The sequence below is a fragment of the Arachis hypogaea genome, chromosome 7 (assembly GCF_003086295.3).
Source record: "Arachis hypogaea cultivar Tifrunner chromosome 7, arahy.Tifrunner.gnm2.J5K5, whole genome shotgun sequence".
Lineage (NCBI taxonomy): Eukaryota > Viridiplantae > Streptophyta > Magnoliopsida > Fabales > Fabaceae > Arachis > Arachis hypogaea.
In genome coordinates this window covers 80,722,697-80,750,315 of record NC_092042.1, presented here as the reverse complement: position 1 = coordinate 80,750,315, position 27,619 = coordinate 80,722,697, and the positions used below count along the sequence as shown (strand labels likewise).

The 27,619-nt window shown below is 33.0% G+C and overlaps 5 protein-coding genes across 10 annotated transcripts; 1 reads left to right on the top strand and 4 right to left on the bottom strand.

Annotated features, from left to right (window-relative positions):
• Positions 1–725: 725 nt before the first annotated feature.
• On the bottom strand, positions 726–2,592 carry LOC112703686 (uncharacterized). Its single transcript, XM_025755242.2, has 7 exons — positions 2,319–2,592; positions 2,126–2,228; positions 1,907–1,957; positions 1,636–1,789; positions 1,332–1,470; positions 1,108–1,213; positions 726–1,002 (listed from the first exon to the last, which is right to left on the bottom strand). Exons 1-7 carry the CDS (start codon positions 2,565–2,567, stop codon positions 833–835), a joined length of 972 nt encoding a protein of 323 aa, XP_025611027.1. The 5' UTR covers positions 2,568–2,592; the 3' UTR covers positions 726–832.
• Positions 2,593–5,865: 3,273 nt separating this feature from the next.
• LOC112703684 (uncharacterized) lies at positions 5,866–8,079 on the bottom strand. 2 transcript variants are annotated; one of them, XM_025755240.3, is made up of 6 exons: positions 7,687–8,079; positions 7,453–7,585; positions 7,245–7,348; positions 6,793–6,937; positions 6,561–6,710; positions 5,866–6,463 (listed from the first exon to the last, which is right to left on the bottom strand). In XM_025755240.3, exons 1-6 carry the CDS (start codon positions 7,725–7,727, stop codon positions 5,981–5,983), a joined length of 1,056 nt encoding a protein of 351 aa, XP_025611025.1. In that variant the 5' UTR covers positions 7,728–8,079; the 3' UTR covers positions 5,866–5,980. The 2 variants fall into 2 exon arrangements, with proteins under 2 accessions (XP_025611025.1, XP_025611026.1); XM_025755241.3 differs by having other exon boundaries at positions 5,866–6,457.
• A 1,112-nt stretch (positions 8,080–9,191) lies between these two features.
• On the top strand, positions 9,192–11,078 carry LOC112703683 (acidic endochitinase-like). Its single transcript, XM_025755239.3, has 3 exons — positions 9,192–10,525; positions 10,662–10,769; positions 10,880–11,078. The coding sequence occupies exons 1-3, from the start codon at positions 9,469–9,471 to the stop codon at positions 11,071–11,073; spliced, it is 1,359 nt and encodes a 452-aa protein (XP_025611024.1). The 5' UTR covers positions 9,192–9,468; the 3' UTR covers positions 11,074–11,078.
• Positions 11,079–14,539: 3,461 nt separating this feature from the next.
• On the bottom strand, positions 14,540–18,587 carry LOC112703682 (nudix hydrolase 14, chloroplastic). Of its 5 annotated transcripts, none has more exons than XR_011864272.1 (8): positions 18,055–18,587; positions 16,786–16,979; positions 16,562–16,671; positions 16,266–16,371; positions 15,606–16,103; positions 15,422–15,508; positions 15,238–15,336; positions 14,540–14,893 (listed from the first exon to the last, which is right to left on the bottom strand). XR_011864272.1 is itself a non-coding variant. In XM_025755237.2 (7 exons), the coding sequence occupies exons 3-7, from the start codon at positions 16,419–16,421 to the stop codon at positions 14,747–14,749; spliced, it is 582 nt and encodes a 193-aa protein (XP_025611022.1). In that variant the 5' UTR covers positions 16,422–16,671; positions 16,786–16,979; positions 18,055–18,587; the 3' UTR covers positions 14,540–14,746. The 5 variants fall into 5 exon arrangements, 1 of the variants encoding a protein (XP_025611022.1); XR_011864273.1 differs by having other exon boundaries at positions 15,606–15,712; XR_003154674.2 differs by having other exon boundaries at positions 15,606–15,698.
• Positions 18,588–22,834: 4,247 nt separating this feature from the next.
• On the bottom strand, positions 22,835–26,860 carry LOC112703681 (nuclear pore complex protein NUP35). The gene is made up of 5 exons (XM_025755236.3): positions 26,454–26,860; positions 24,422–25,034; positions 23,811–23,922; positions 23,572–23,697; positions 22,835–23,487 (listed from the first exon to the last, which is right to left on the bottom strand). The coding sequence occupies exons 2-5, from the start codon at positions 24,997–24,999 to the stop codon at positions 23,086–23,088; spliced, it is 1,218 nt and encodes a 405-aa protein (XP_025611021.1). The 5' UTR covers positions 25,000–25,034; positions 26,454–26,860; the 3' UTR covers positions 22,835–23,085.
• Positions 26,861–27,619: the final 759 nt, after the last annotated feature.

Sequence of the window (27,619 nt, the reverse complement as noted above, 5' to 3'; positions counted from 1 at the left end):
AAGAATAAATGACCATTTATACCATAACAGATGAAAATGACACGTAGAATACTTTTGTCACATGGAGGGAATCTTGTGTGGGTACAGTGTATTCATTTTTTATGAATACGAATGGTCATTTATTCATAAACTAATTTAATTTTATTTTATTTTTAAATTCTATCTAATCTAAATTATGATTAAAAATTAATTAATTAATTATTAATCGGAATTCACACAATGACCTTGTAAAATAAGACTCACATCTCACACCTTAACTATAGGTTAAAATTATCAATTTTAAAATTTTTTACTAATAGTAATTATACTTGTTAGCTAAACCCTTAGTTTTTAACATCTATCACATAAATATATGTACAGTATTATTTATTACGTAAATATATGGCTACAATTACTTTCTTTCTTTAAAATCTTGTTTCTTCTTTATTCTAATAAATTCTCCTTTGTTTCTTTGTAAAATCTAAGAATTATGCTAACGCTATGCTTCACAGATACTAAAATTGAGCAAAATACAACTCTTGAGAAAAGCGATTCTACTTTCTACGTGGTTGGTGACTCGTTATCACAAATTCGGAATCATGATGGGAACTTACCTTACATGCCTATGGCAATAAATTGGCCTTTTTTAAACCATTTCTTTAATTGGTTAAAACTCAACGACCGATTGAGATTATGGCATCGTTGTCACTAGCTGTCAGACTTGGTACTTTCCATGCACCACTCACTGTTTTAACTTAGTAAATTCATTCCTATCGGAAAAATGAATTGGATGATGTTAATCATTAAGATACATAAACAACAATGGTAAGAGATTTCTTTCTGCTTGAAAATTTTAAACCCGGGTAACTGAGGCTTCATGTTTTGGTCCGCAATATTTGATCTGCCAAATCTCAACTTCATGTCCTCTTTCATACTCTCTAACATATTGTGGAATTTGAGACATGTCTATCAGCTTCCCAACAAAGTTACTCATGCTTACAGACTCAAGGCCTTCTTCATTTTCTGCAATAAATCATGTGCATTAAGCATTGCATAAACTCGGTAATTACATCAGCTTAAAACTCAAAGTGCATTAAAAAAAAAATATGGATTCCACTATGAGCTTACCATCCTCATTCTTGAAGTAGTTTCGAAAATGTGAATATCCATTTGCAACTATGTCAAGGTCAGAAAGACTGAAGTTGTAGCGCTTTTCCAATGCCAAGTATAACACCTAAATAATAGATGGAGCAAGTCAAGCAATTTGAAAACCTTGACATGTGAAATCCCTCAAACTCAAAAATGGGGCCAATCAAACAGAATTTGCATATAGAAGCAGTGAGAACATAAACCTTTTTTGAGCCCTTTGACATTAATCCCTCTACGGTGCTGAAGAATGCGTCGGTAAGGTCATCACTGTAAATAACATCAGCTGCCACCAACAAAGTAGCATTCTCTGCATCTTCAATCTCGCCAGACGTCCAAGAATAACTGCATGATGAAGCCATAAAGTGACTGTGATGTGCATTTGATATGTAATTGATCTAAAGTTAGTTATGTTCATCCAAGGTATCCTTAACCAAAGGAAAAATATTGAAAAACATATAGAGACTCATAGTTGCCTGGAAACTAATTCATTAAAATAAAAAACTTTACCTTGGTGTGCAAGGATCCTCTCCTATTCTTGGTTGTGGAGGCCAGCAATTGAACCAATCAAGCTCTCGTACATGAATTGCAGCTTGATAATTCAATAATCCAAAATTAAGCTCAACATTCTTTGCACAGTTTTCAAGAATTTCAGTACCCCGGTCTGAAAGATGCAATTACACAAGACAATCAAACTTAAGATTACAACAATTTCAACCAAATTAAGGAAATAAACAACATACATGCATGGATGGCACTAAAGTAAAAGGAGGCACATTACCTGTTAGGAACACTGTATTTGCAACACGTGAAAGTAATAAACCCACCAAACCTGGAAAAGGATTTGAAAGCTTGAAATCATAAACATAAAGCATCACATACATAATCAACCACGATAGTGATTCAAGTAGTAATAGCTTTTATTCAGGGTTTATAATTGCAAAATCATATAAAAAAGGAGCCTAATTGGGAAAGTCAAGAAGAGAATTAGTGAAAATACCGGTTCCAGCACCAAGTTCCAATGCAACAACTCCACGGAATTCAGATGAACATAATGCTTTATGCAATATGAAATCAGATAATACCAATTCAGCTCTCCATACCTGAAAAATAAAACAATAAATTATAAAACAAGAGAAAAGAAAAAGGATAAAAATGAAGTTAGTATTAACTATAAAGTAATTAGTGTTTACCTGGAGACCAACATTGGGAATTGAAGAAGTGATATTATGGCGGATTCTGATTCTCACAGTGCTGCTTCTACGAAGAAGGAGGTCACCATCTTCATCAAATTGCAGACTCTCACATGCCACTGATTCTTCTTCTTTGCGCTGTGGAAACGGAACAAGACGAACGGTGAATGTTGAAATATGAGGATCTGAGAGACCAGGTGGGCATCCTAAGTGGACCTCGCTCATCACGTGCTCCTCCTCCATCTCCATTCTTCTACAACCAGTCCACCGCGCTAACTTGCCTCCGCATAAGATGGTGTCTTTTGGGCCGATCCATTCTCATTTTGGGCCGTAACGGACCGGCCCAATGACTTTGAAGGAGTATGCCTATTCTCAAGGAATACCCGCACTTGATTCTAATCACTACTCATGCTTTTAATTAGTCACTCTAACTTCTAAATTACTACAATGTTTTTCTAATTATTGCATTCATCAATAATTAGAGTGTGATGTACACCCGAGTATATGTGTATAATTGTCCAATCTATAACTAATGAATTATTGAATTCACTCGTCTATCTAAACAAATATAAGGATTAATTTCAATTGACTTTTTAAAAATGTATTTTTTTAATTTTAATAGACAAAAATAAAAGATGTCTTTTACTTCTCCTTTTTTAAAAAAGCAAAGTAATATTAGTATTTAGACAAAAAATCATTATTAAAAAGTCATATTATGAGATTGTTGCTGCACACTTTTATTTTTTATCAACTCAAATAAGATAAATCTCCAAATCTTGATATTTTTTAGAGATAATTGAACTGGAATTGTGTGTCACTGAGTATATCATCATTCCACTCCGTGATCAATGGTGGTGTTATGTTACTACCGTTGATAGAAAGGGAGCAGTAAGCATGCTAATCTTGCGAAATAGCCTCTCATGAAACTCTATTGGGTGAGTTTGAAAGAAGAGGTAAGAATGGGAAAAGAAAATGTCAAAAGAAAGATTAGGGATAGAAAGAAAATGGCAAAATTGGATTGGATTTCAATTTACAATTTTTTTAATTTAATTCACAACTTGATTACTCTTCACGTTCACCCGCGCCATGTAGAAAATCTAATGTCCTAGGCTGCTCAAGGTGTGATGTTGGTGGTTTGATGAAACGAAAGAGATTAAGAGAGGGAGAAAAATAAGTTCTTCTCATTATTGAAGAGAATGAAAAATTTCCTTAGAAAATATTTTTTAAGTTATTATATCTTATATACTATGTACTCTCACTAAAAAAATAATTACACGAAAAATTCTCTTAGAAAATATTTGTTGAGTTATTACACCTTATATACTATGTACTCTTTATGTACTCTCACTAAAAAAATAATTACAATAGTAAGCCTATTATTAATAAAAAAAGTAATCTAGGTAACACAGGGCACTAGCATACCAAGAAGTCTCGCTAGTTGCCGGGGGAGAGTGCGGGTTCACTGCCGTGATTTCCTGTCGTGCTGTCTCGCTCCCTGCCATCCCTGGGCCTCCCGTTGTTTCTTCCGCTTCGAAGTATCTTACAATGGCGTTGGCCATGCGATGGGTATAAATTTCCAAAAGCAAACCTGCTAAAGCAGCGAAAGCAATACTATATTCGAATAGTGGAGGAAGAGACGGAAAACAGGAACTCCACTCGATTCTTCGTCTGGAGCCAGCCAGCAACTGAGTTACAGTGCAAAAGGGGATAGTAAATTAAATAGCGCAATTCTTCAAGGCGTGTGTTACACACATTTTCCTTTAGGCTTAATTCGCCCCCACCAATATACAATGGTGTGTAAAATAGGTTACTGGCGAATTTCCTGTATGATACAATGAAGAACACTTAACTTGTTTATGTACTTATACAGTTAAGTCTCACACTAAATGATAATTTATAGAATAATATTCTCTGTTCTTTCTTTTGCGCATAAAGAAAGTGTTGAGATGGATTATCCAGCAATTATAAAAATGAGAAAAATTTATAGAGACGGAGTACATGTAACATGCAGCTACATACTTAATAAATACAGCTTTTCAAATAGTTACAACCTTTCAACAGATATAACTATTCAAATAGTTACAACCTTTTAACCAATATAATCTTTTGAATAAGTCACAACCCTATCAAGAGATGTAACTCTTCAAAATAACTTTTCACATCTTTTAAAAATATATCTCACACTTTTCTGGAGGAGGCGCGGACAAAACAATGAGTACTCCCACTGAGATAAAAAATCTCTCATTCACGTATATGCTAAAGTATGAGGTTATACTCAGGAGAATGCTTTTTAAGATCAAAATTTAATCGCTCTAATCTATCCTTCAGCAAAAAAAATTTACTCTCATTATTTTTGTTTCGGGGTCAATGACAAGATACAGTTTATACCTATTAAAAAAAATAAATAAAAAAATAAATAAAATAAATAAAAAAGCAAATCAAAACGTTCCAGAACAATTGATTCACCGAGATACCCTGGCACTAAAGGAAATAAGTCGAGTAGTAAGAAATGAGATTAATGAATGCAGATGGGCTTAAAGTTTTGGGCAAAATTAGGGATTGATGCACAGTGCAACAGACGCAGTAATGGATAAGGTAGAGCCATTCCCAAATATTTTAAAGGAGTAATATTTTAAAGTTTTTTAATTTATATTTAGTTAACATTGTGATTTTGTTCTAAGTGCACATATTAATAATAATATTAATTAATAAAATTTGTATAAAAAATATAAAATATAAAATTTTATTTAATATATTATTTATTTATTTATTTATTAAAATAAAAATTAAAATTTTTACTAATAATAATAATTTTAATATATAATTTTAAGACATATATTAATTAAATTATATTTTTAAGACATATAATTCTTTGCGCTGTGGAAATGGAACAAGACGAACGGAACCGTGAATGTTGAATTATGAGGATCTGAAAGACCAGGTGGGCATCCTAAGTGGACCTCGCTCATCACGTGCTCCTCCTCCATCTGCATTCTTCTGCCACCGGTCCACCACGCAAACTTGCCTCCGCATAAGATGGTATCCTTTGGGCCGCTCCATTCTGATTTTGGGCCGTAACGGACCGGCCCAATGGTTTTGATGGAGTATGTTTTTTCAGAAGGAATACCCGCACTTGATTCCAATCATCACTACTCATGCAGTCATGCTTCTAATTAGTTCACTGTAACTTTTAAATTACTACAATGTTTTTCTAATTATTGCATTCATCAATAATTTACTGTATCATTGTCCAGTCTATAAAACCAATGGAGTAGTGAATTCACTCATCTATCTAAACAAATGTAAGTACCTATAATATATGAGTCTTGAATTGACTTCTAAAAAAAAAAAATTCATTTTTAAAAAGAATACTTTTCCTTATTTGGCTTCCTATATTTTTTCTTATTAAAAAAAGTCATATTACTTTGTAATATATTATTAGAGGGTATAATATTACTTTGTGGTAATTTGTCATATATCGTTAACGTAAATTATTTTGTATTGTGAATAATATCGTGTTCTTGATAATTTGTGGGGAAGAAAAGTATACACTAATAGTAATAGTAATATATCAACATTAAATCCTGCATCTATAATTTGATCATCATAATTTGTTGCATTTAGTATGTGAAGTCTAACACACGCATCAAAAAATGTATATCCTAATGGTTATGTGCGCGTCTAAGAGCTGCAAGACGAGCAGAAATGTCATCATAATCGGGTAGCCTTGGATGAGAACTCAAAGAAGTTGATCTTCCCACTGAATTTGAAGTAGTTGTTGTTGTTTCTGTTTTAGTGTCACATGAATCCGATATCGTTCTTCTTATCATGCTCTGCCCATTATCATACGGTGGCGGATTAGGCTTTATCCTCCTCATTGATCTTGGTTTTGGCTTTGATGAATCCTTTTCACTCGTTGCTACTGCTGTTGCTGTGTTGTTATTATTATTATTATTACACACCATGATGTTTTCTGCATTGTTTTTTTCTGTCACATAATAAGGTGGTGGTACAACATTAAAGGACAATGTCCTCCTCTTGTTGCTACCATCTTCATCCGAACCCTTATTATTAGAGATTTTGCTGCCATCATTACTCTTCTCAGTATCATTATTTCCTGCATCATCTTTTGCCTTTCCCTGAAACTAGTGACTTGTTCTTAGTATATATTATGTAAGATTGGTAGCAAGCAATGTAATAGTTTATAGTTGTAATTAATAAAGTGAATGTTAAGTTGCTTACTTCATGTGACACAGAAAGTGGTGGTAGTGATTGAAGTTTTTGTTCTAAAGCCTTGCTATCAAATCGTATAGAGAACTCTTCTGCTAAATCACTCAATAACTGAATCTTCATTTCCTTTGAAGGGGGATCTTGCTTCAACTTTTTAACAAACTGATCAAATTAAATGTTCAAGTGAGTGGTAGAAACTAAGACATTCTCAATGGTTGTGAACAATAATTAATTACTTCCTTACCTCTTTACTTAGGTATGGTTCAAGGGAAGCACCATATTTGGCTGTAAACAAAGTTCTGAGGTCGCGCAGTTCTGGCAGATCAGAAAACCTTGCTGCAGCATATATCAATGAAGGTATAGCTTCCTTGCATTCCTCAGGGCAATCTCTGTTAATAAATAAAAGCATTCATTTAAGAATTTCCCTTACTTAGCTACATACTTAACAAGGATCAAAGATGTCATTGCATTTTATCCATGCATGGGTTGCCACAAAATTTTAAGTTGTCTGTCGTAGGCCTAACACAACCCTACATGGATCCAAATATATCATTGAGTCGCTATCACAGGCCTAACAACCCTCTTTATTTTTCCGGGTTTGGGATCGGCTATGTAACATAGGGCGAGTTTATTATAAGAATTTCTCCAAATGTTGCAAATAATGTAGTAGAAATTAGTAAATGAAACAGATCATACCCCTGATCATAAAGGTCTTTAGCATGATCCAAAATGCATTCTATGTATTTTTCAATTAGTTCATAGCAAGATGACATATTCTGCTCCACCAAAAGCCCCTCAACCTGTTCCATTTGCAAATATTCGAATCAAATAGGAATTAATCATTAATCATGAATTAATAACAATGTATTATTATGATTATGAATGATGAGAATGACTTAATTACCCTTCCATATGCATTGTAGTCAAGGTTGCTGCTAAGAAGGTCTACAATGTCCTTCTTAAGAAACTTCTCAACTGCGTTCCTCTTCTTCCGTATGGTCTCTAATCTCGTCCTTGTTAATCTCGCATAAGCTTTGCTGTTGCCAAAATATAATTAATCCAGATTAGCACCATAATCAGGGGCAAATTAAACGGTAGCAGAAAGATTAAGCACAGAACGATTGTCGAATTTGTTTACCATTTTGAATAGACTTTCTTCTTGAACATCCTCTCAAGCATTCTTTTTTCTTTTGTCCCCGGGAATCTAAAGAGATAACGTGATTATTGAAAAAAGCAAAAGAAAGATCAAGTTGTAACAAGAACCAGCGTGCATGCATGCATGAAAGAAGCTCCACCAAAAATCCAGAATAAGAAAGAGAACCGAAAGCCACAAAGAAAGAAAGAGAGAGAGAAAAAGAAATGGCTGGCTTGGTTATAGAAAGCTAAAAATAGGTGTTTGCTTGATAACAAGAAAAATGGAAAATCAAGAAGGGAAATATAATGCAAAACGTAACAGAGAAAGAGAGGTGGAAATGGTCACTACTCAGTAGAGAGAATCTACAATAATTTCGCAAAAAAGGAAGAAAAGAATGAATGAGAGGATGAACAAGTAAGTGCCAGGTGTATTTGAGGATCCTAAAGTTGCTGCTGAGATTCTTCATTGCTTAGATACGTGCCTCTCTTTATTCGCTTTCTAAGTCAAACACACAAATTTTTTGTGCCGCCACCTGATGAGTTGCAAGGAAACAAGTACATACGGACAAGAATTTAGTGGATAAAGTTGTGAATTTTATTTTATTTTATTTTTAATTTTTGGAGTTTAATACTAGTTTATAATCACTTATGATGTACGGACACAGATATTAATACCGGACTTACAATACGGGAACGCCATGAATTTTAAAAGTTTATAAGACACAAGAAGACATGTATATATATAAACTATAAAATATAAATTTTTTTTAGATGAATTCTAAAAATATTAAAATATAAATTAACTTTTTATTTATTTGTAATGTTTTATTTTTATTTATAAAGTATTTAAAATTTTTTATTTTAATAAAAATAAAATATGCTATTTTTAAATTAATTTTAAATATATATTAATAATAAAATTGGACATACTGATACGTAATGATATTTAGGTGTGTTTAAGTATATTTAAAAATTTTTTATTTTTTATTAAGATACGATTGGATACAACATATATGTATATTGGACGAATGTTGATAAGTATTTAAAATGTGTTTGATACGCAGCGAAATACCCATACTTCGTAGACGAGGACAATGTGGTATATAGTCTGTTCATTTGTTAGGTATGTTATTTATTAAAAATTATTGGTTAAAAAAATAAAAATTAACTTAAATTTCAGATAAATATTATATGAATGAATTTATCTACTTTGCTTTGTATTCCCTACCCACTTATAATATATTCTTTCAGATAGAAACGAATATAATAATTGTTTGGTTGCTGGCAGAGAAAGCTAAAAGGAAAAGAATATTCAATGACAAGACTCAAGAGTGAGGCATTTGGCATTGCCAAAGTTTCGTGTCCAATTGAGGCTGCCAAGTGTGGGGCTCATTGCATATTCATTCATTCATTCATTATTTGAATTTGATTGAATTGAATGCCTCAAATAGATGAAGTTAGAAGTGATGGATATATATTCAGTTATTTAAAGTTTCTAAGTTTGAAAAATTCTTGAGTTACTTTACCTGCTCTTTATTCTTAATTTATTTCCCTCACGTTTTGCAATAGTATTCTCTGAATTATATACCCTTTTAGGCAAAATTTTCTGTCACTTTATCAAAACATAGTTTTAGATGCCAGCAAGAATCAACCAATCATCGTTCTAATCCACTTTTACTAATATTTTATGGGGAAAAAAAACAGAGAAACATTAACTTAAATACTACTTGGCACTCATGTTCTTTTTTTATGAAATTTATTGCCGGCCTCAAAAGATATATAAAACATGACGATTGGTTCAATGATGTATCATTCAAAATCCAACGATACTACAAAGTTTATTACCTTATTAGTAATGTGGATTAGAAGATATTGTGTTGATAAAACAGAAACAAAGATGATTAAAAGAATTCTTCACTCTTCCTTGTTATTCCTTCTACTGCTTGAAAACTCTGTAGCAGATTCAAACAATGATATTGCCATTTACTGGGGTCAAAATGATGGAGAAGGTACCTTAACAGAAACATGTGCAACAGGAAAATACTCCTATGTGATCTTAGCCTTCCTGAACAATTTTGGAAATGGAACAGTACCTACCATTAATCTTGCAAGTCACTGTGACCCTCTTATGGATGGTTGCAAAACATTGAGCACAGACATAAAGAATTGCCAAATGCAAGGGATCAAAGTGTTGCTCTCAATTGGAGGAGCAGATGGGAATTACAGCCTAGCTTCCTCTGATGATGCCAAGAATGTTTCTGATTACTTGTGGAACGGTTTCTTGGGTGGCAAGTCATCTCCCTCGTCGCGTCCGTTAGGGGATGCTGTGTTAGATGGAATTGACTTTGACATTGAGATTTCGCCACCACAACACTGGGAGGAGCTCGCCCGCTACCTCGAGTCGCATAGCACGCCGGCAAGAAAGGTTTACCTAAGTGCAGCACCTCAGTGTCCATTTCCTGATGCTGAACTTGGCATTGCACTTTCCACAGAGGTTTTTGACTATGTTTGGATCCAGTTCTACAACAATCCTGGTTGTGAATATGAAGATGGTGATGTCAACAATTTGTTGAACTCTTGGAATCAATGGACTAAATCTGTGAAAAATGGGAAAGTCTTTTTGGGATTGCCGGCGTCTCGTGAAGCTGCAAGCAATGGCTATGTTCCAGTTAATGTGTTGGTAACAGACATTCTACCTGCCATAACGAAGTCACCTAACTATGGAGGTGTGATGCTGTGGACAACATACTATGATAAACAAACTGGATACAGCAACTACATCAGAAGTTTTTCTTGCACACAACAGAACCATACTGAATGCAGAGGAAATGATGAACACAAAGGTATGATCAGGTTCAAACTTCAAACCCTGCAGAGTCCTTGTTCTGTTAAGTATGAAAATTTAGCATTTCATTTAGGTAAGATGAAAATGTATGCAAAGAATGGCAATTGTTTTATGGACTTGTTTGTATTTGTCAGCAAACAAATGGTGGATATGGCTTATGGTTGGGGTTGGAGCAGCATTTGCAATAACATGTTTTATCCTCTGCTTATGTTGTGTCTCAAGGAGAAAAGATAAATCACAAGGTAGTTTCAACTTCCAAGTTCCAACATAATTAATAATTTAAAACATAGTGTTATCATTTACTGTATTCTCTAATTACATGTTATTATCATACTTTTCATATCAATAATAGTGGATGGAAAATTGGACAAAAAGATATCATTTACTGAACCCAATGGAGTGAATCCAAACAAAACAGAAAACATCAAACTAGAAGAAAGGAGAAGTAATGAGGTGAAAGTATTCAATTTTGAAAGCAACATTGCAGCCTCAAACAATTTCTCGTCCATTAATAAGGTGGGAGAGGGTGATTTTGGTCCTGTTTAAGTGTTTATAAGGTATGTTGGGAGTCCTAACACATTTGTGCTTACTAATGTGTGTTCCATGCATATTTACATCAACTCATTTCTATTGTGTTGTGTGTACAAGATTGTGCAGTAGACAAACCAACTATGGAAGATGTTTTTGTTTGCTCTAAAATGATGCAATTGATCTTGCTCACCTAAAGCGACCACCATTCTTCACCATGAAGTTCAGCACTCAAAAAACGCTGTCATCTTTTTTAAGGAATATAATGGTAAAAGTTGAGTACTAATATATATGTCCTCTTATAGGAAGTCCTTTTTTTTAATACATTTTATATCAAACCATGAGGTATTGTTAATTTGATCGATTCTTGAGAGTGAAAATATATATAAAAAAAAGTCATAAGGGTAACAAAAAAAAGGTAGAATTCAATAAAAATCATATTCACATATTGTTGACTGTTTGTTTTAAAATACGAACTAGGTTAATGTTTATCGGATTTTTTTTTCTAAGTTGGGTTAGCATTTAGAGGTTGTTAATCTTGGTTTGAGTTTAGTGGTGTTTTAGAGGTGTGAATTCATGCGGAGTTCATGTATTCCTCCTTTCTCTAAGTTAAGTGAGAACTTAAAAGTGTTTTAAATTATGTATAATTTAGGTGTGTGAAGAGTAATTTTACTTGTTTTAGTGTTTGTAATCAAGTATGATTACAGTGAAAATTCTACTACATTATTTTAAGTTGCTATTATTATTATTATTGTATTCTTTTAGAGGAAATATAGGGAACTAATGGAGTATATGTACAATGTGTACAATGGGGATTTAGGGATGTTCGATTCAGTAGAATATCATATGTTTATTATCTTTGGTATCCAAATTATTACTCTGAATAGTATGGGTGTATTATGTTTGAGAAATTAGTAATGTTTTATCCTGAATGTTTATTTTTTAAACTCATATTAGACCAAATAAACGTTCATTATACATATTGTAAAGATACTCCATTGACTTCCTAGCGGGATTTATTTTTTTATTCAACTGCCTTCTCTAGAGAATCTTCATATTATAATCTAATTATAACATAAATTTAATCTTTGATTTAAATTCTCAAGATTATTATTTTATGCAAATTTGATTATAAACGAATTTTGCAATATGATTTGAATGTTACTTGATTATAATCTAATTATAACACAAATTTAAATTTTGGATTAAATTCTTGAGTCTAATTATTACATTGTGTAGACAGTTGATTATAAGTTTATAACGGATTTTATAATCTAATTATATTTTTGTATTTGGTTCTAATCAACTTCTATAATTCTGTTTCTCAACGTCGTCATCATAAAATATGGTTTTGACTTCAATCACCGCTCTTTATTTTTGCATAATTTTAATCTAAACTTTATAGCTAAGACTAGAAAACTAGACTAAAGTAACTAGGTTAAGGATTTGATGGTCCCACAACGTTTGGACTATTAAATAGTTTCATAACAAAATATATTTTTTAAGTTTTTTTTAATAATTACTAAATAGTCCTTTTCTAATTTTAATTACAAATTAATTTCATATATTTTATTTAATTATAAAAACTATTTTTTATTTTATAAATTATTATTTTATCATTCATCTATTATGTTTATTAACAATCAAAGTAAAAAACAATAACGAATTAGATCTTCCATTGATCGTAATAAACTTTTTGGCCATTCCAATCGATTAAAAGTTTATATTTGATCCGTGACGTTTGCCCAGGGCTGTGAAATCGTGTTTTTTTTAAAATCAATCGATTGGATTATCAAAACAATCGATTGAATTTCAGGTTTCCATAACTCAATCGATTGGACTACAGGTTATCACAAAACAATCGATTAAAAATTGCAAGGCACCATGATTTTCACAAAAATCAATCGATTGGTCATATTACCCAATCGATTGAACGATGACTAAAATGTGGGTTTTTTAAAATTCAATCGATTGCTTATACTACCCAATCGATTGAATGCTTCAAAATAACTTGAGGTCTCACAATTCAATCGATTGGATAACGATTGGTTGTGTTACCCAATCGATTGAAGTCATCAAAACAATATGGATTTGCCCAATTCAATCGATTGGTTGTGTTACCCAATCGATTGAAAGTTTTTACAATTTTTCTTTATTTCTATGCACTATAGAGATATTTTAGTTTAAAAAACCCATATTTTTATGATGAAGTAATGTCATTTTCATTTATTATTTCAACAACAATGCCATACAAATTTTATGTCTTGTGAATTATATTTTATTTTATATAATTACTTTATGTAAAAAAAATTCCATATCTTTTTATTTGTTTACATTCTATTTTGTTCTTTTTATTTTTCAAGATTTGACATCTCTATTGAATCTTGACTAGAAAAAAAAAAAACACCATGCAATATATATCAAAGCATTTTAATAATCTGTTCATATATTGCTAAGACATATATGAAGTATATATATTACAAATTTTTAATCAATTCTTCCTAGATTAACAATGGAAGCCTCCTTTCCAATCCTCCATTAGAGCAATAGGACTTTTAGACTTATCATCTTCATATTTTACAATTTTCTCAGGAGGCACACGATCCGTTATTTCCGTTATCATCTTCAAAATATGTTTGTAGAATTAAAGTAATGTGATTCTAGTCATTTTACAAATATTTCATGATAAGTAAAAATCTTTAAGAGTAAAATTATAAAAAAAAAATAAATTTACTAAGAATCAAAGTAACGTGATTAAGTGTAAAGAACGAAGACAAGTGAGAAAATCAAATGATCAACGCACGTACAATGCAATTGAACCCTAACTAACAGTAAAGAACTAAGACAATTGAGAAAATGAAATCAAAAGTTCAACGCGCGTAGCACAATGCAACCCTAACAGTAAAGAACGAAGAAGTGAGAAAATGAGAAAGAAAATCAAAAGATCCAAGAGTGTTGATCAGGCATTGTACCCTAACTAACAGTAAAGAACTAAGACAATTGAGAAAATGAAATCAAAAGTTCAACGCGCGTAGCACAATGCAACCCTAACAGTAAAGAACGAAGAAGTGAGAAAATGAGAAAGAAAATCAAAAGATCCAAGAGTGTTGTACCTGATCGATGATGGTAACAGTGGTAGCGAGAGAGAAAACTTAGAAGAGAAAGACACGTGTAACAAAGAAAATGAGTATTCACTGTTGACGTCAATATATATATAGTGCAAAGCGAAACTATAACCGTGGTCTTAATGTATTTTTTTTTTAATTTATTACCTAATTATAGTATTCATTTACATGTCTTATTTTTTAATTATAGTAGCCTCCTTTATTTTGGGGTTATTCCTACATTTATTTTTACGTGTCACCCATTTTTATTGTATTTTTTAATTATTTAAAATTATTTTTATCCATATTAAAATTCGAATGCATTACAAAATATTCAAGTGTAATTTTAATATATTCTTGAACTCTAATTTATGCATGTATTAACAATTCCAAATTAAACCAGGTTCACATTCTACTATAAAAATTCATCAGCATTGTTATGCTAATAGGAATAAAAATTCTAAACACCTTGCACATCTATTTATCTTTATTATTACAAAAAGTAGTAGGCACCTAATGAGCAGCTTCTACCTAGCATCCATTTACAAATAGTGGCAGTGGTATTCCAAACTCATAGTAAGTGAAAATTAGTGAAGAAAATGGATTGAACTACATTTTGAATCCATAAAGTTCAACATTTCACCGATTTGCATTTGGCAGATATTGCACTCCCTTGGAAGTAAGGCTTGGAGGTTCTCAACTTTTTCATAGGTTGGTCTCTTATAGTCTACTGTCTGTTAATCATTTAGCAAAAAAATTAGATCCTTAGAGAGAGAGATAATAAATTCTCACTATTTTATTTTATTTTATTTAGAGAAAAAAAGACCCATAAGCGAGGATTATCAAATACTGTTAGATTGAACCACAGATAGCCAGAAATTGAATTGAATGCTCACTGATTGGTAAATGCAAATCTAAAAGTACAATTACACGAAACTAAACTATGCTCAAAATACCAAACTAAATTATTGAACAACTATAAAGCAGATGCATTATTAGCTCTTTTTTCAAGCGACAAAATTATTTATTTGCAAAACCAATAAAGCAATAAGGTTGATGCAGAATGCTTAAGGTATACCGGTGAGGGAAAAAATCTGCATCCTGTTGAAGAATCCAAGAAAGCAGTGAGATCAACCATGTCTTCAAGTTTGAACTTTATGCCAGTCTCCTCTTCAACCTATCAGAGGCACAACTAAGCCATGAAGAGAATTGTAGAGAGAGAGAGAGAGAGAGAGAGAGAGAGAGAGAGAGAGAAGCCTCACGAACTGTAGTGCCAACGAAATCACCCTTGTCATCATCCAACATTCCAGCAGGCAATTCCAAAATAATTCTTCAGTAGGAACCCTTGCCTGATAAATAAAAAATAATAAGCATAATATGGAACTCTAGTTAAAATGTTTGAAAAAAAAACATAGTTCTCTCTGCAAGGATCCAACATCTAAGAACCTGTTCAGTAAGGACAGCATAAGTTTCACCATCTGATTCCAGAAGTATCAACACAGTCACAGCAGGTCCTCTTGCAAATACAATACCTGGAACCTAATCACGGTTTACTTTATTATATATAAAGAAAGAAATCAACATCAGGTACAAGTGCACAGAAATTACAAGCAAAAGAGGAATGATGGATGCCTGAGAACATAAGGTAAGAAGCAAAAGATCCTAATAGTTGTGCATTTTAGATACCACATAGCTCAGAATGTGGTATGCCTATGAATCAAATACTATTAATACATTGCTTGCCATGACGAGGAATCCAATTTTTGGATATTGAAGCACAAGAAACTATTTTTGAATAATATATATAGAGCATAACAGGTAAAATGTTTACTAGTTCATAGCCCCTTGCTAAAATTAACACAAGAAAATGGAAACATAGACTGGCTTATAAATGTCAGCTTTAAATTTGAGAAACCCAATGCGCTTTCCAAACATGTCTACACCCTGTTTACACCAAAAAGAGTCCAACTAGTTTCGTTGATTTTGATTTGAGAACATGAATAAGACTAGAAGACTAACAGGTTAGTCAGTTACTAAAATTACCACTTAACAAGGCCTAATTATCAGAAATCATATCCACTTTTTAAACACTGATGATGCAATTACCTGAATTAGAACTTGTCTCAGAGCCAAGGTGCCATCAGCTAGAATCCCAATCTCACTTTGCAAGTTATGCAACCATTGCTTGAATAAAGAGGAATCAATAGCATTCCTGCAATGGAAAACAACAAAAACCAAACCAAACCACCACAACTGAGACATGTTTTTTATATAGCATGATAACAAGAAGAAACTGTGTGCCTATCAATTCTCTTTTGCCATTACATCTCATGGGGACTTGTCAAAACCTAGCATCTAATTGAACAAAACCTCCAATATCTAATTTTAGTAGCTGTCAAAACCTGCAGGGTGTGAAAGAGGAAGAAAAGAATGCCTAAATCCATCTTTTAATATAATTATTCAGCACATTCCCTTCCTGAACAAACACACTGAACTTTCAACACATCTCACCCTGAAATCAAAACAAGAACAAAATGTTAAAGAGTGTCATTATAACGTGTAACCTGAGTTTCTTCATTATTAATTCACTTAAGAGAAATAAAATCAAATGAGATGAAAGGGGAACCTGGGAAGCAGGGAATTGGAACAGGGGAAGGGAAGGGAAAGATTGATGATGATGAGTGAATGGCCGGAGCAACACGGTGGCGGCCTAGTGGTGGCACTGGGGTAGCGGCAGTGGCGGAGGGTGGGTGCACAGTAAAACAGGGTCTAGTAGTGGCTCTTAACAGAATCTTGGACAAGTGCCCCGAGAGTGCCATGCTGAGCAAGAATAAAGGTAACTAATTAGTTCAAATAATCACAGTTGCTAGTCCAAAATTTAGTACAGAAAATAGAAAAATGCTCAAAAATTGACTCACATTCTAGCTTATTAATACATTTTCTGCATGTTAAACTTACATAGCTATTTAAAGAAACAAGATAAACAACTCTTTGTAAAGAACAACATTCAGAGTTTGAGCATTGATAACAAAAAATTGATTTCTGAAACAAGACAAACACTGCAAAACCAACAGAACAGCATTTAAAGTTTGAGCATTGATCACAAAAAAATAATTTCTGAAACAAAACAAACAATCAACAAAACAATGAAAACATGAAGAATATAATAAATCAATGATCACCAATATCCAGCAAGAATCTCAAAGACAACAATAAATACACAACAACAATTTAGCAAATAAACAAGAACAAGACCTAAATAGAAAATCCAACAAATTAAATCACAAAAACCTAACAATTTAGCAAATTAAAACAACAGCAGCCCAATAATTTAGCAAATTATCAACTTAACAGGTTCAAAAACAGAAAATCACAACAACAAAAAATAAAATAAAAATAACAGAAGAACAACAGAACAACAACACAAGAACAATTAGCAAATCAACAAGTTCACACTAACAGTTAAAATTTACCGGAAGAACACTAATGCAAGTGGAATCATCATGCTAATATGTTTTCTACAAAGATGCTATTTTTGCAGCTAAAATTTCCTAATTACTAAGATCCAATTATTCTAATTTCACATGCAATCAACGTACTAAGTTTTTAAAAGCTAGAAATGATAAAACCAACCCGAAATATGGTTAAAGCATTTCATCAAACATGTTGAGTGCGGAAAACTTGAAACGAAATAAGAGAATTCAAAGTTTAGTATCAATGTGATAGATAAGAGAACATAACTATTGTATACTTTAATTCAGTCTATGAAAAAAATCCAAACCACTGCCAAATCAAATAGTTACTTATTGTAATAGAAATAAGAAGTTGCAGAGTTTCAAGCAGAGTATTGGTGTTGTGTGAGTGTATTGTTTGGTGGTGGGTTTAGGGAACTCACGGCGGTGACAAAAGAGAGCAGTTCGACGGCTAGGTGGAGCGCACGGGTTGGTCGCAGAGTTTGAAGCAGGGCAACGTGGCTTCCAGACGAACGCGAACCCGAACGGTGAACGGCGAGTGAACGCGAATGGTGAACGGCGAGTGAACGCGAACAGTGAACGGCGAGTGAACGCGAACGGTGAACGCCGAGCAAACTTGAACGGCGAAGAACGCGAATGAAGACGACGGCTGAACGAAGACGAGAACGTTAACGGCAACCAACGGCGGCGGAAGCGCGGCTGAGCAGACAAAGACGACGGACGCCGAGCTCGAGGAAGCAGCTGCGATCGGTGATAGCGAACGGGAGTTGAAGACATGGTGCACGAGGGAAGCTAGATAGACGGACGGACGGCAGCAGTATGCCACTCCTTGCGGCGGCGGTGGTGTAGGCTTACAGTGCTAGAGTTTTTTGGATGAGTTTCTGTGAATGAAAGAAACGGAGGGAGAAAGGGAGAAAGAAACGAAGGAGCTTTAGAACCAAGAGTGAAAGGAAGCAAGTTTGGCAAAAACGACGCCGTTTCTTTTAAACCAGTCGGTTTTCTGTCCGGTTCAACCCTCTCGCCACGCTTTTAAAACGTCTTTGTAGCTCTTTATGGCGTGGCAGAAAAAACCTTTTGGCCACACTTTAAAGCGTGCCAAAAGAGTACCAGGATACGGCCACGTTTTGTAAGCGTGGCCGTAATAAAATTCTGTCGCCACGCTTTTAAAACGTCCTTGTTTCTCTCATGGCCACGCTTTTGAAGTGTGGCAGAAAAAAAGATGGCCGTTTCTCTAATCAATTGCCACCCTTACAAAAGCGTGGCCGTTGATCCTTTTCGCCACGCTTTTGAAGCGTGGCAAAAATGTGGCGAAATCTCTAATCTACTGCCACCTCATAAAAACGTGGCCATTGATCACCAAAAACGTGGCAAGAAAAAAGCGTGGCCATAGGCCTTTTTTCTTGTAGTGAGTTGTGAAAAATAATTTGTTTATTGGTTGGAGTTGTAGCAATAACTTTCGGTTAAGATTTAAGACATACCATAACAAGTTATCTTTTGGCAATGTCATATAATACAACTTAAAATAGTTCAACAGAATAATTGATTATATGTTGAATCTGTTTTTGACCAATTTTTGGCACATGTAGGTTATCAAGTTTCTAGCTTCCCTTCTATTGCTTTTTCTATTTTTTTTTCCCAAATTCATTTGACCTTTTATATGATATTAATAATTTCATTAGTTGATTATAGAAAGACAAAAGGTCAAACTTGATGGTTTTGAATTCCAATCTCTTTGAGGAATGGTCTAATTTTATTGCTTCTCAATTTTAGTATTTGTTTGAAGAATTTTTTTACGCATCGAGGTGTTGGAGTTAAATTTTGATTTATTTCCTAATAGTGATGTAAATGTTAGTATAACCACTATCTTGAACATATTATATATAAGGTATTTTCATAATTGCTATTCAGTAATTTTTCTTTTTCATGTTCCTATTGTTCATTATTTTCTTCTGATTTTGAACTTAGTGTTAATTCTGGTCTACAACGTCAACTCTTTTGATAAGATGCCTCTTGGTCTCTTGTTTTTAATGTAGACTGTCTTTAAATTGACACAACTAGATAGAGTAGCGGAGTATTTATCCCGTCATATTAGGGAGCATCATGAATAATGAGTAAGTTTAGGGCTTGTTTGGGTGAGCTTCTAACAAAAGATTTTTTTTCGAGTTATCTTTTTTTAAAAGATCTTATAGAGAAGTAAAAGTAATTTTATGTTTGGATATCTCATGTAAAAAGGTCTTTTTATCTATCAATTATGTTTGGGTATAACAATATAAAAGTACTTTTTTGTTTATTTATTACATGAAAAACATCTTTTTTTTAAGGAAAAAAGATCTTTTAAAAAAAGATGTAAATTACAGCTTCTCAAAAAAGATTTTTTTTGATTTTACTAGTGCTTTTACTTTTACTACTAGAAATTTGCCAAACACGTTAAAAAATAAAAAAGATCTTTTTTCATTGAAAAAAGATCTTTTTTTAACAAAATAATGGCGCCCAAACATGCACTTAATTCAATGATTAGTTCTCGTCAACTATGGCTCTTTTCATATTTATGTGTGATGGTTCTTTGGAAGAATCTAAATTTTATTGTTGATTAGGTTTATATCGATTCTTGATATTTTTTTTTTTTTGAGGAAAAAGTATTACATAATTGTTTTTTTTTCTTTGGATATCATTACTCCGTTCATGATTTTTGGAATGGGGTACTTTTGTTGTCTATTGTGTGTCATAAGCTTTAATGCTATTTGTTGCTATGGTAAATACAAAAAACTAAGCTTTGTGGCTAGAGAGTAGTAATAATTATAAGAATTTTGTTGTTATTTTTTATGATTAATTTTATATCTCATTCTTAGATGTGTTTCTAGGTTGGTTGATATGGATTCTATAGCATAGCCATACCAACATCGCTCATTTTTAACCTTACAACTTCATCTAATACTTTTAGAAGGACCCTGAAGGTGATGGGAGTTCTGTCGTGCACATTTATTGCAAATAATTGAATAACCTCATGTTGGAAGTTTTGAAAAGAGGGCCGAGAATGAAGAAAAATGGAGTGTTGGTATCTGACAAGACCATGTAGAGGAAGCTGCAAAAGTTTTGGAGCCACTGAGGGCACCCAACTCTTATACTAAGATAATTTTCAGCAGTAGAAATTTTGGCTTAAAGCTGCTTGCATTGTTGAATTCCATTCAAATGTCAATTAAGGATTAATTGAAGGAAGTAGACCTGTCAGATTTTATTACTGGTAAGCTAGACAGAAGCTCTTGAAGTGATGATTATATTCCCTTTTGTACTAGAAAATTATGTTTGAAGTTATCTTAGTCTGTTTTTCATGATCTAACCAAAGATAGAGTGGTAACTTATAATATGCGGTCAAACTTTTTTAAGTAGTTCTATTATTTGAAATGTTTTACCTGCTTAATTTTGCACATCTTTTTACATGTTTAATTTTGCACCTTTATTTTGATATTGATAAAATATAGATAGATGTGATTGGTCCTCTAATAATTATTAACCGAATCATTTTAACTTAAAACACTTCAATAATGACCCTAAAATGGGCCTTTAAATTCTTCTAATCAATTAAAAGGGCATTTAGAAGTTGGAACCACCTAACATGAACAATGCATACCAAGTTCTTATGGAATCTCCTTTTCATCGAGTTCTTAACTTCATAGTTCACATCTTTTTATGGAGATATTGATGACTTAGTGTAACTATCAGTTTATGACTTAGTGTAACTATCAGTTTTTGAATCGCTTAAAAAATTAAGAAACCCTTTCTCTCGTGTTATCTTTTGTTTACTACTACTAATAATAATTATAATAAATATGATTATTAATTAATATTAAATAAGTATTTCTCTAACATCTTTTTTTTTCAGTATTTCTCAAGGTATGATTAATGAGGAATTTATACATTTTTATTAATTAGAATAGTTTGAAAATATTGGTCTTTTTGGTAAACAATTTTCACATAAAGCCTTGCTTTTTGTTGAAGTTCCTCGGCTTAATAGCTACAATATTGTTTCATTAAAACCACCATCAATAAAGAGTTTGACAACATTTGTTTATAAGGTAATATCAAGTTTGACAATGGTTAGAAAGAGTTCTGCAAAGCATATAAGTTGAAACAATTATTTGTAAGAGGTATTATAATTCTTAATCAAATAAAAAAGAGGCATTATAATGCTTATTCAAAAATCAAAATAATAGTTTGATGCCCAACAACAGTATTATAAAGTTTAAATGTAGTATTTAACAGAGGTCTTTTAATAATATTGCATAATGTGATACTTAGCTTTATTTATTTTTGTTCACATACAACGACAATACACGATATATTTTGTCATTTTTTCATAATTATATAAGCATGTTTCTTTGAAGTAATGAAGATAGACGGTTAAATCCTTTTTTTTATGGAGTACGGTAGTTGGTTAAAGTATTTTTATTTAAATCACAAACTCAAATTTTATTCTCATCTTCCTTCTGATTTGATACTTATGTCAATCTTTTATAATATTTTTGGTATCTTGCGATTCTTTTGAATAAAATTATGTACATATCAGTTTGTGAAATTACTTTTCACTTTATTCGTGCCTTTTAGTAAGTGCTTTGAATCCAAATATCATGGTTTTAGACCTTTTTTCAATAAAAAAAAATAATAATAACTGATAATAGGAAGTTAATCTTCTTAAGAGCATACCCTATTAGTTTTGATGTACGAGAATATTTGCTTTTCGTTTTTGAAGGAAAAAAATTGATGAAAATTCATTTCATGTTTATATGTCCAAGTAGTCATATTAAAGACTAAGGAAGGATAATCATTTTCATCTTATAGCAATTTTGTTTGATTGAATATAATTGTTTATTTTTAATCATTTTTTATTTGAAACTGTTTTTTAGCATTTGAACTTTTGGTATCGAAGCTTTTAAAAGTATTTTTTTTTGCCTTAAAAAGGAGAAAAATTAAAAAAGAACAATGAATTTAGTACATAAGAATTTTGAAACAAATGTAAAAATTAAAAAATAATTAAAATTATGGGATTATTTAAACCGGCACAAATCTCATTCATCATCCACCTTCAATGGAGCTACTCGTAGATCTAAGGTTATGGCTGTTTTAAATTGCAATACACAAATTGCAATACACAAGCAGCATTGAAGGAAACTTTAATATATATGACGTTCCAGCTTCACAGAACCATTGATGAACCTGTAGTTAATATATATCATGTTCCAAAAACACAGCTACAAAGACTCTGGCCTATAGTTATCCAATGAGAATGAAACATTATGAAGAAATAAAATCCAACCACTAGCATTCAAAGTATAAACATTCCAACTCAAATCCAGAAGGCATGCCAAACTTTTTAACAGCATTTGAATAGCTGAAACAGTCACTCATCACTTAAAACAAAACAGAATGATATAATCTGATCCACCATTATAGCTCATCTAGACTCCAAATAGCCAATCCATCATCCTGTTCGCCATTAATTTTGTTGGAGAAACAATGGCTCCTCCAGTTTGATGAGAAGTTGAGTTGTCATTTTGCAGATGGTAGGGTTGAGAGGGAGCTTTCAGCGTACTTGATTCTGAATCTCTAGCAGAGACTCCAAATAGCCAATCCATCATCCTGTACACCCTTAATTTTGCTGGAGAAACAATGGCTCCTCCAGTTTGATGAGAAGTTGAGTTGTCATTTTGCAGATGGTAGGGTCGAGAGGGAGCTTTCAGCGTACTTGATTCTGAATCTCTAGCAGAGACTCCAAATAGCCAATCCATCATCCTGTACGCCATTAATTTTGTTGGAGAAACAATGGCTCCTCCAGTTTGACGGGAAGTTGAGTTGTCATTCTGCAGATGGTAGGGTCAAGAGGGAGCTTTCAGCATACTTGATTCTGAATTTCTAGCAAAGGATAGAGGAAAGGGTATAAATACCTGATGGTTAAGCCGTTCACCCAATGCTTGACGTTGCATGGGATCCAAGGGTTTCACACCAACTATTAGGACTCCATTGAGCTGCATTCCATTCTTGTTAAGGGCTTTCTGTGCATAAGAACGATTCTGCATATGCATTGATAACATCATCAAAACAGTATGTATGCATAGTTTTGATTGACTGATGCACAACTATCGCTATTTAATCAATATGTTCAAGCAAGGGAAAGATTGCAAACCTGATATAAAATATGCATCCAATTAGCATCTCTAGGACCAGGAACATGTTTCAAAATTTCACCACATTTTTCAAACTCCCTTAAAACCAAATTAGTATCACCTGGAGAAAATCTGCAGGTGGAACTTGTTAGTGAAATGATATTAGTATATACAGTATAAAAACTATATCTCATCATATAATTGAAAGGACATCTGAAACATAGTTGCAAATTTAACAGGCCTTGTTGAAAGGTACAAGAGCATATTCGTTTTTTACACTGAAAACATGATCATTTGTGTGGAAGGTATATTTCTTGCACAGAAATAGCTGCACATCTTCTTACATTGTTTAGAACTCTTTTCCACTCAGTGTAAGCTTTTTGTGTGCCACAGGAAGAATGATTGCTGTCAAGTGGTTGAACTTTGAAGCAATTTCTTTTGGTAATTATTAGGTAAAATTTATGATATTTTATTCACGCTTTCTTTACATACATGATACATGGCAATAGCATAAGGTGCATAATCGTAATCAAAGTTATATATATAGTGGACCAGGATTAAAGTTAATAACTCAATGCAGTACTACAATCAATAGTCAAGACTTAAATGCTGAAGTAGGTTAGGACATTACCCATAAACAGTTACCCACTCTTCCTCATTGAGATTCCCAACTGGCAGTGAATTCCTTTGAATCTCTGGCCTTGCTACTTCCAGCTGCGGAGGGAGAGTTATAAGAGCACCAGGCTGAACCACACCCTCAACTGGTGAACTCCCTCCCTTTTCATCTTGTTCTCCACCACTCTTTGCAGTTGTGGGTGACCACCAACTCAACCCTGTAGAGCTCAGCTGGTTTTGTTGCACCCCTCTTAACACATAAGATGTGCTGGCCTCGGATTTGCTTTTCAATGGAGTTGAAAATTCTCTATTTGAAGCTTGAATTGGAGTCCTAATATTGGATTTAGACTCCGGAGATATTTGGTAATCCGGTATGCCTGATTCAGGAGAAAAAGCTGACATGTCTTCCAAGGTAAAAACAGGAGGAGGTGGAAGGTCCGAACCACCAAAATTCTCACGCCACAGAGCAGGTACTGCAGCTGCCTGGCCCGATCTTGAAAACTTTTGTCTCCTGGCAGAAACAGGTGAGGCTAAATCCCGGAAAAACAAAGCCTGACTACGAGACCTTGGAGTTTTGTGCTTTGTGGTGCTCATGTTATATTCTTAATCTAGCATAATCAAATTACTACCTGCAAAAGCAAACAAAGAAAATGGCTGCATTAAAATGAAATTCGCTGAGAAATGCATGATAAGGAATTAAGGATATGGATTCCCAGAATTCAATATAACTAGATTTACCATGCAGCTAAGGTAGCTAAAATCATAATTTATAAAGGTACATGCAAGTGCTTAGTATTTGAAAACCCTATTATTAAAGTACGTATCAAAATTTGGTTCATTTTCGTCAGAGCTAGAATTCTTGAAGAAGAAAGAAGCATCCGAATACAAATGACACAATAAAAGTGTCATGTAAAGTGTAAGAAATCAGAGAATAATGAGGAAAGAATTGCGTTGAAATTAAAATTTTTCAGCCAAGAATCAGAGACAAACACTTTGACTTGAATGAGCTATCTGGAGCTACAATTAGGCATATAAGAGGATTGAAACCGCGATAATAAAGAGATGGAGATGAATTCGGAACAAATAAAAACTAGCTGCAATGAAAAAGGATCTACGAGGAAACGAACAATAATCCCAAGAAGTATAAAATGCTCTATAATGAATAAGGGTTATTCCAGCCATATAACCTTCACTCCCTCAATCCCATCTCAAAAAGATTAAGACAGAAAAAAAATCTATGCTGAAAACCAGGGGGAAATCAAATATTATACTCTCATTACATTAAATTATTTAGATATAATGCAACCATGTAATACTTCTTTGGGTTCCACTTAGAGTAAAATAATTTCAAAGCAACAAGTATTATATCATGAATACACATCAAAGTAAAGCAAAAACCAAGCAAGTAAGGCCGAAGCTTAATTAAGCATTCAAACTTAGACCAACATATCAAGTTTCCTTCCCTCAAATGCTATGTCACAACAAGAAAGGTACAAAATGAAGTGACAATAAGAAAACTATGAAAACTTAGGGACAATGCTTTTTTCTTTTTTTCACACCTACAATCAAAGAGAACTTGAAACACCTTATTTTGGAACTAATCACATTTCTATCAATCTATTTTTCCTTGTTTGTGTACTCAACCATTTTTCTTTAACACATCTCAGTTATATAACTCCATGAACAACAAACCAGCAAGGAGAAAACAGAAAAATGTTCAATCAGGACCATAAATAGTAGAAACGTACAATTAGAGGCAATCACCTACAATTAAATAACCTCTTATTTAATCTAGCCATACAAATTGATTCCTAAAAACCAGTAGCTTCTGAATATACTCCCTAGTATGATGTCATCATTTCAAAAGCCTTAACCTCCTCATTAAAGTATCATATATCTCTTAGAAATCTCTTGAAATAAGTAATTACTTTCACAAGCGTTACATTCTGCAGAAATCATCAGAATTCAGCAACAATAGAAAAATCACATAACAAATAAAATTTATCAATTATATTATCAATAATAAGAAGAAAAGAATAGAGACATACAGAGAAGTGCTGATACTGTGAGTCTGCGACTTGGTAAAGAGGCGAATCCTAATTCAAAACAGAGAACAGCGGTAAAGAGAGGCCGAAGCGGCGAACCAGAGGCAAACCAGGGGAAAGGATCGAGTAGCAACGGCGAGGATCGAGCAGCGATGGCGAGGAGCGACTGCGAAGAGCAACGGCGAGGAGCGACGGTTGGTTGCGACTGCGAAGAGCGACGACGAGGGGGGAGGAGCTCGCAGAAACCGCAGCAGAGAAGTAAGCGGCGACGCCGGAGGAGAACAAAGCAGCGACGACGAACTGCTATGCCGACGAAGGTAGTAAAACGCCGGAGGGGAGAGAGAGAGAGACGGCAATGACGACGGTTGTGTGGGTTTCTAACCTGAGACTGAGAGTTTATATATATATATATATATATATATATATATACAGTAGTGCTACGTTACCAACTTTTTATCTGTCAAAATCTGCCAACTTGAATTGGGCTGGACATGAAACCCATCTACTAAATAAAGCCACATCTAAGTTAATCATAGGTTAATCCTAATTTATCACGTGTTGGTAATAGTTGGCAGATTCTTTCTTGATAACGTATACTTTTTCATATATATATATATATATATATATATATATATATATATATATATATATATATATTTTAAGATATTAGGTGAGAGAATATTAGTTTAGTAAATAAAAAATTTGGTTGGAAACTTGTATCTTGTTAAAAAAAAGGATTTTTTATTCGTTTACAAAATATTTTATGGAATTCGCTGAAAAATTTGCGGAAATAGAATTTGCAAATTTTATAACAAAATTTTTACTATTAAAATTATAATAATAAAATTTCCAGTAAAATTTGAGAAAAATTAAATTCACAACTAATTCTGTAAAATTAAAAAAAATTATTATTAAGATGTTTCGTACGAGATAAAGAATAATTATCAAAATGTTTTTTATATAGATTTAATTTAAAATAGATGAAATAAAAATCGCAAAATAAAAGCACAATGCTCAAGAAACAAGTTAACTTGCGTGCTAAGAAAACTATAACTATCACACATAAGATAATAAAAGTAGAAATAGAGTGCCAAAGATATAAAATAACAAGCTCCTAACTTAGCTCGCGAAGTCAAGGCTGGCTGGAGAATATTTACACACACACATAT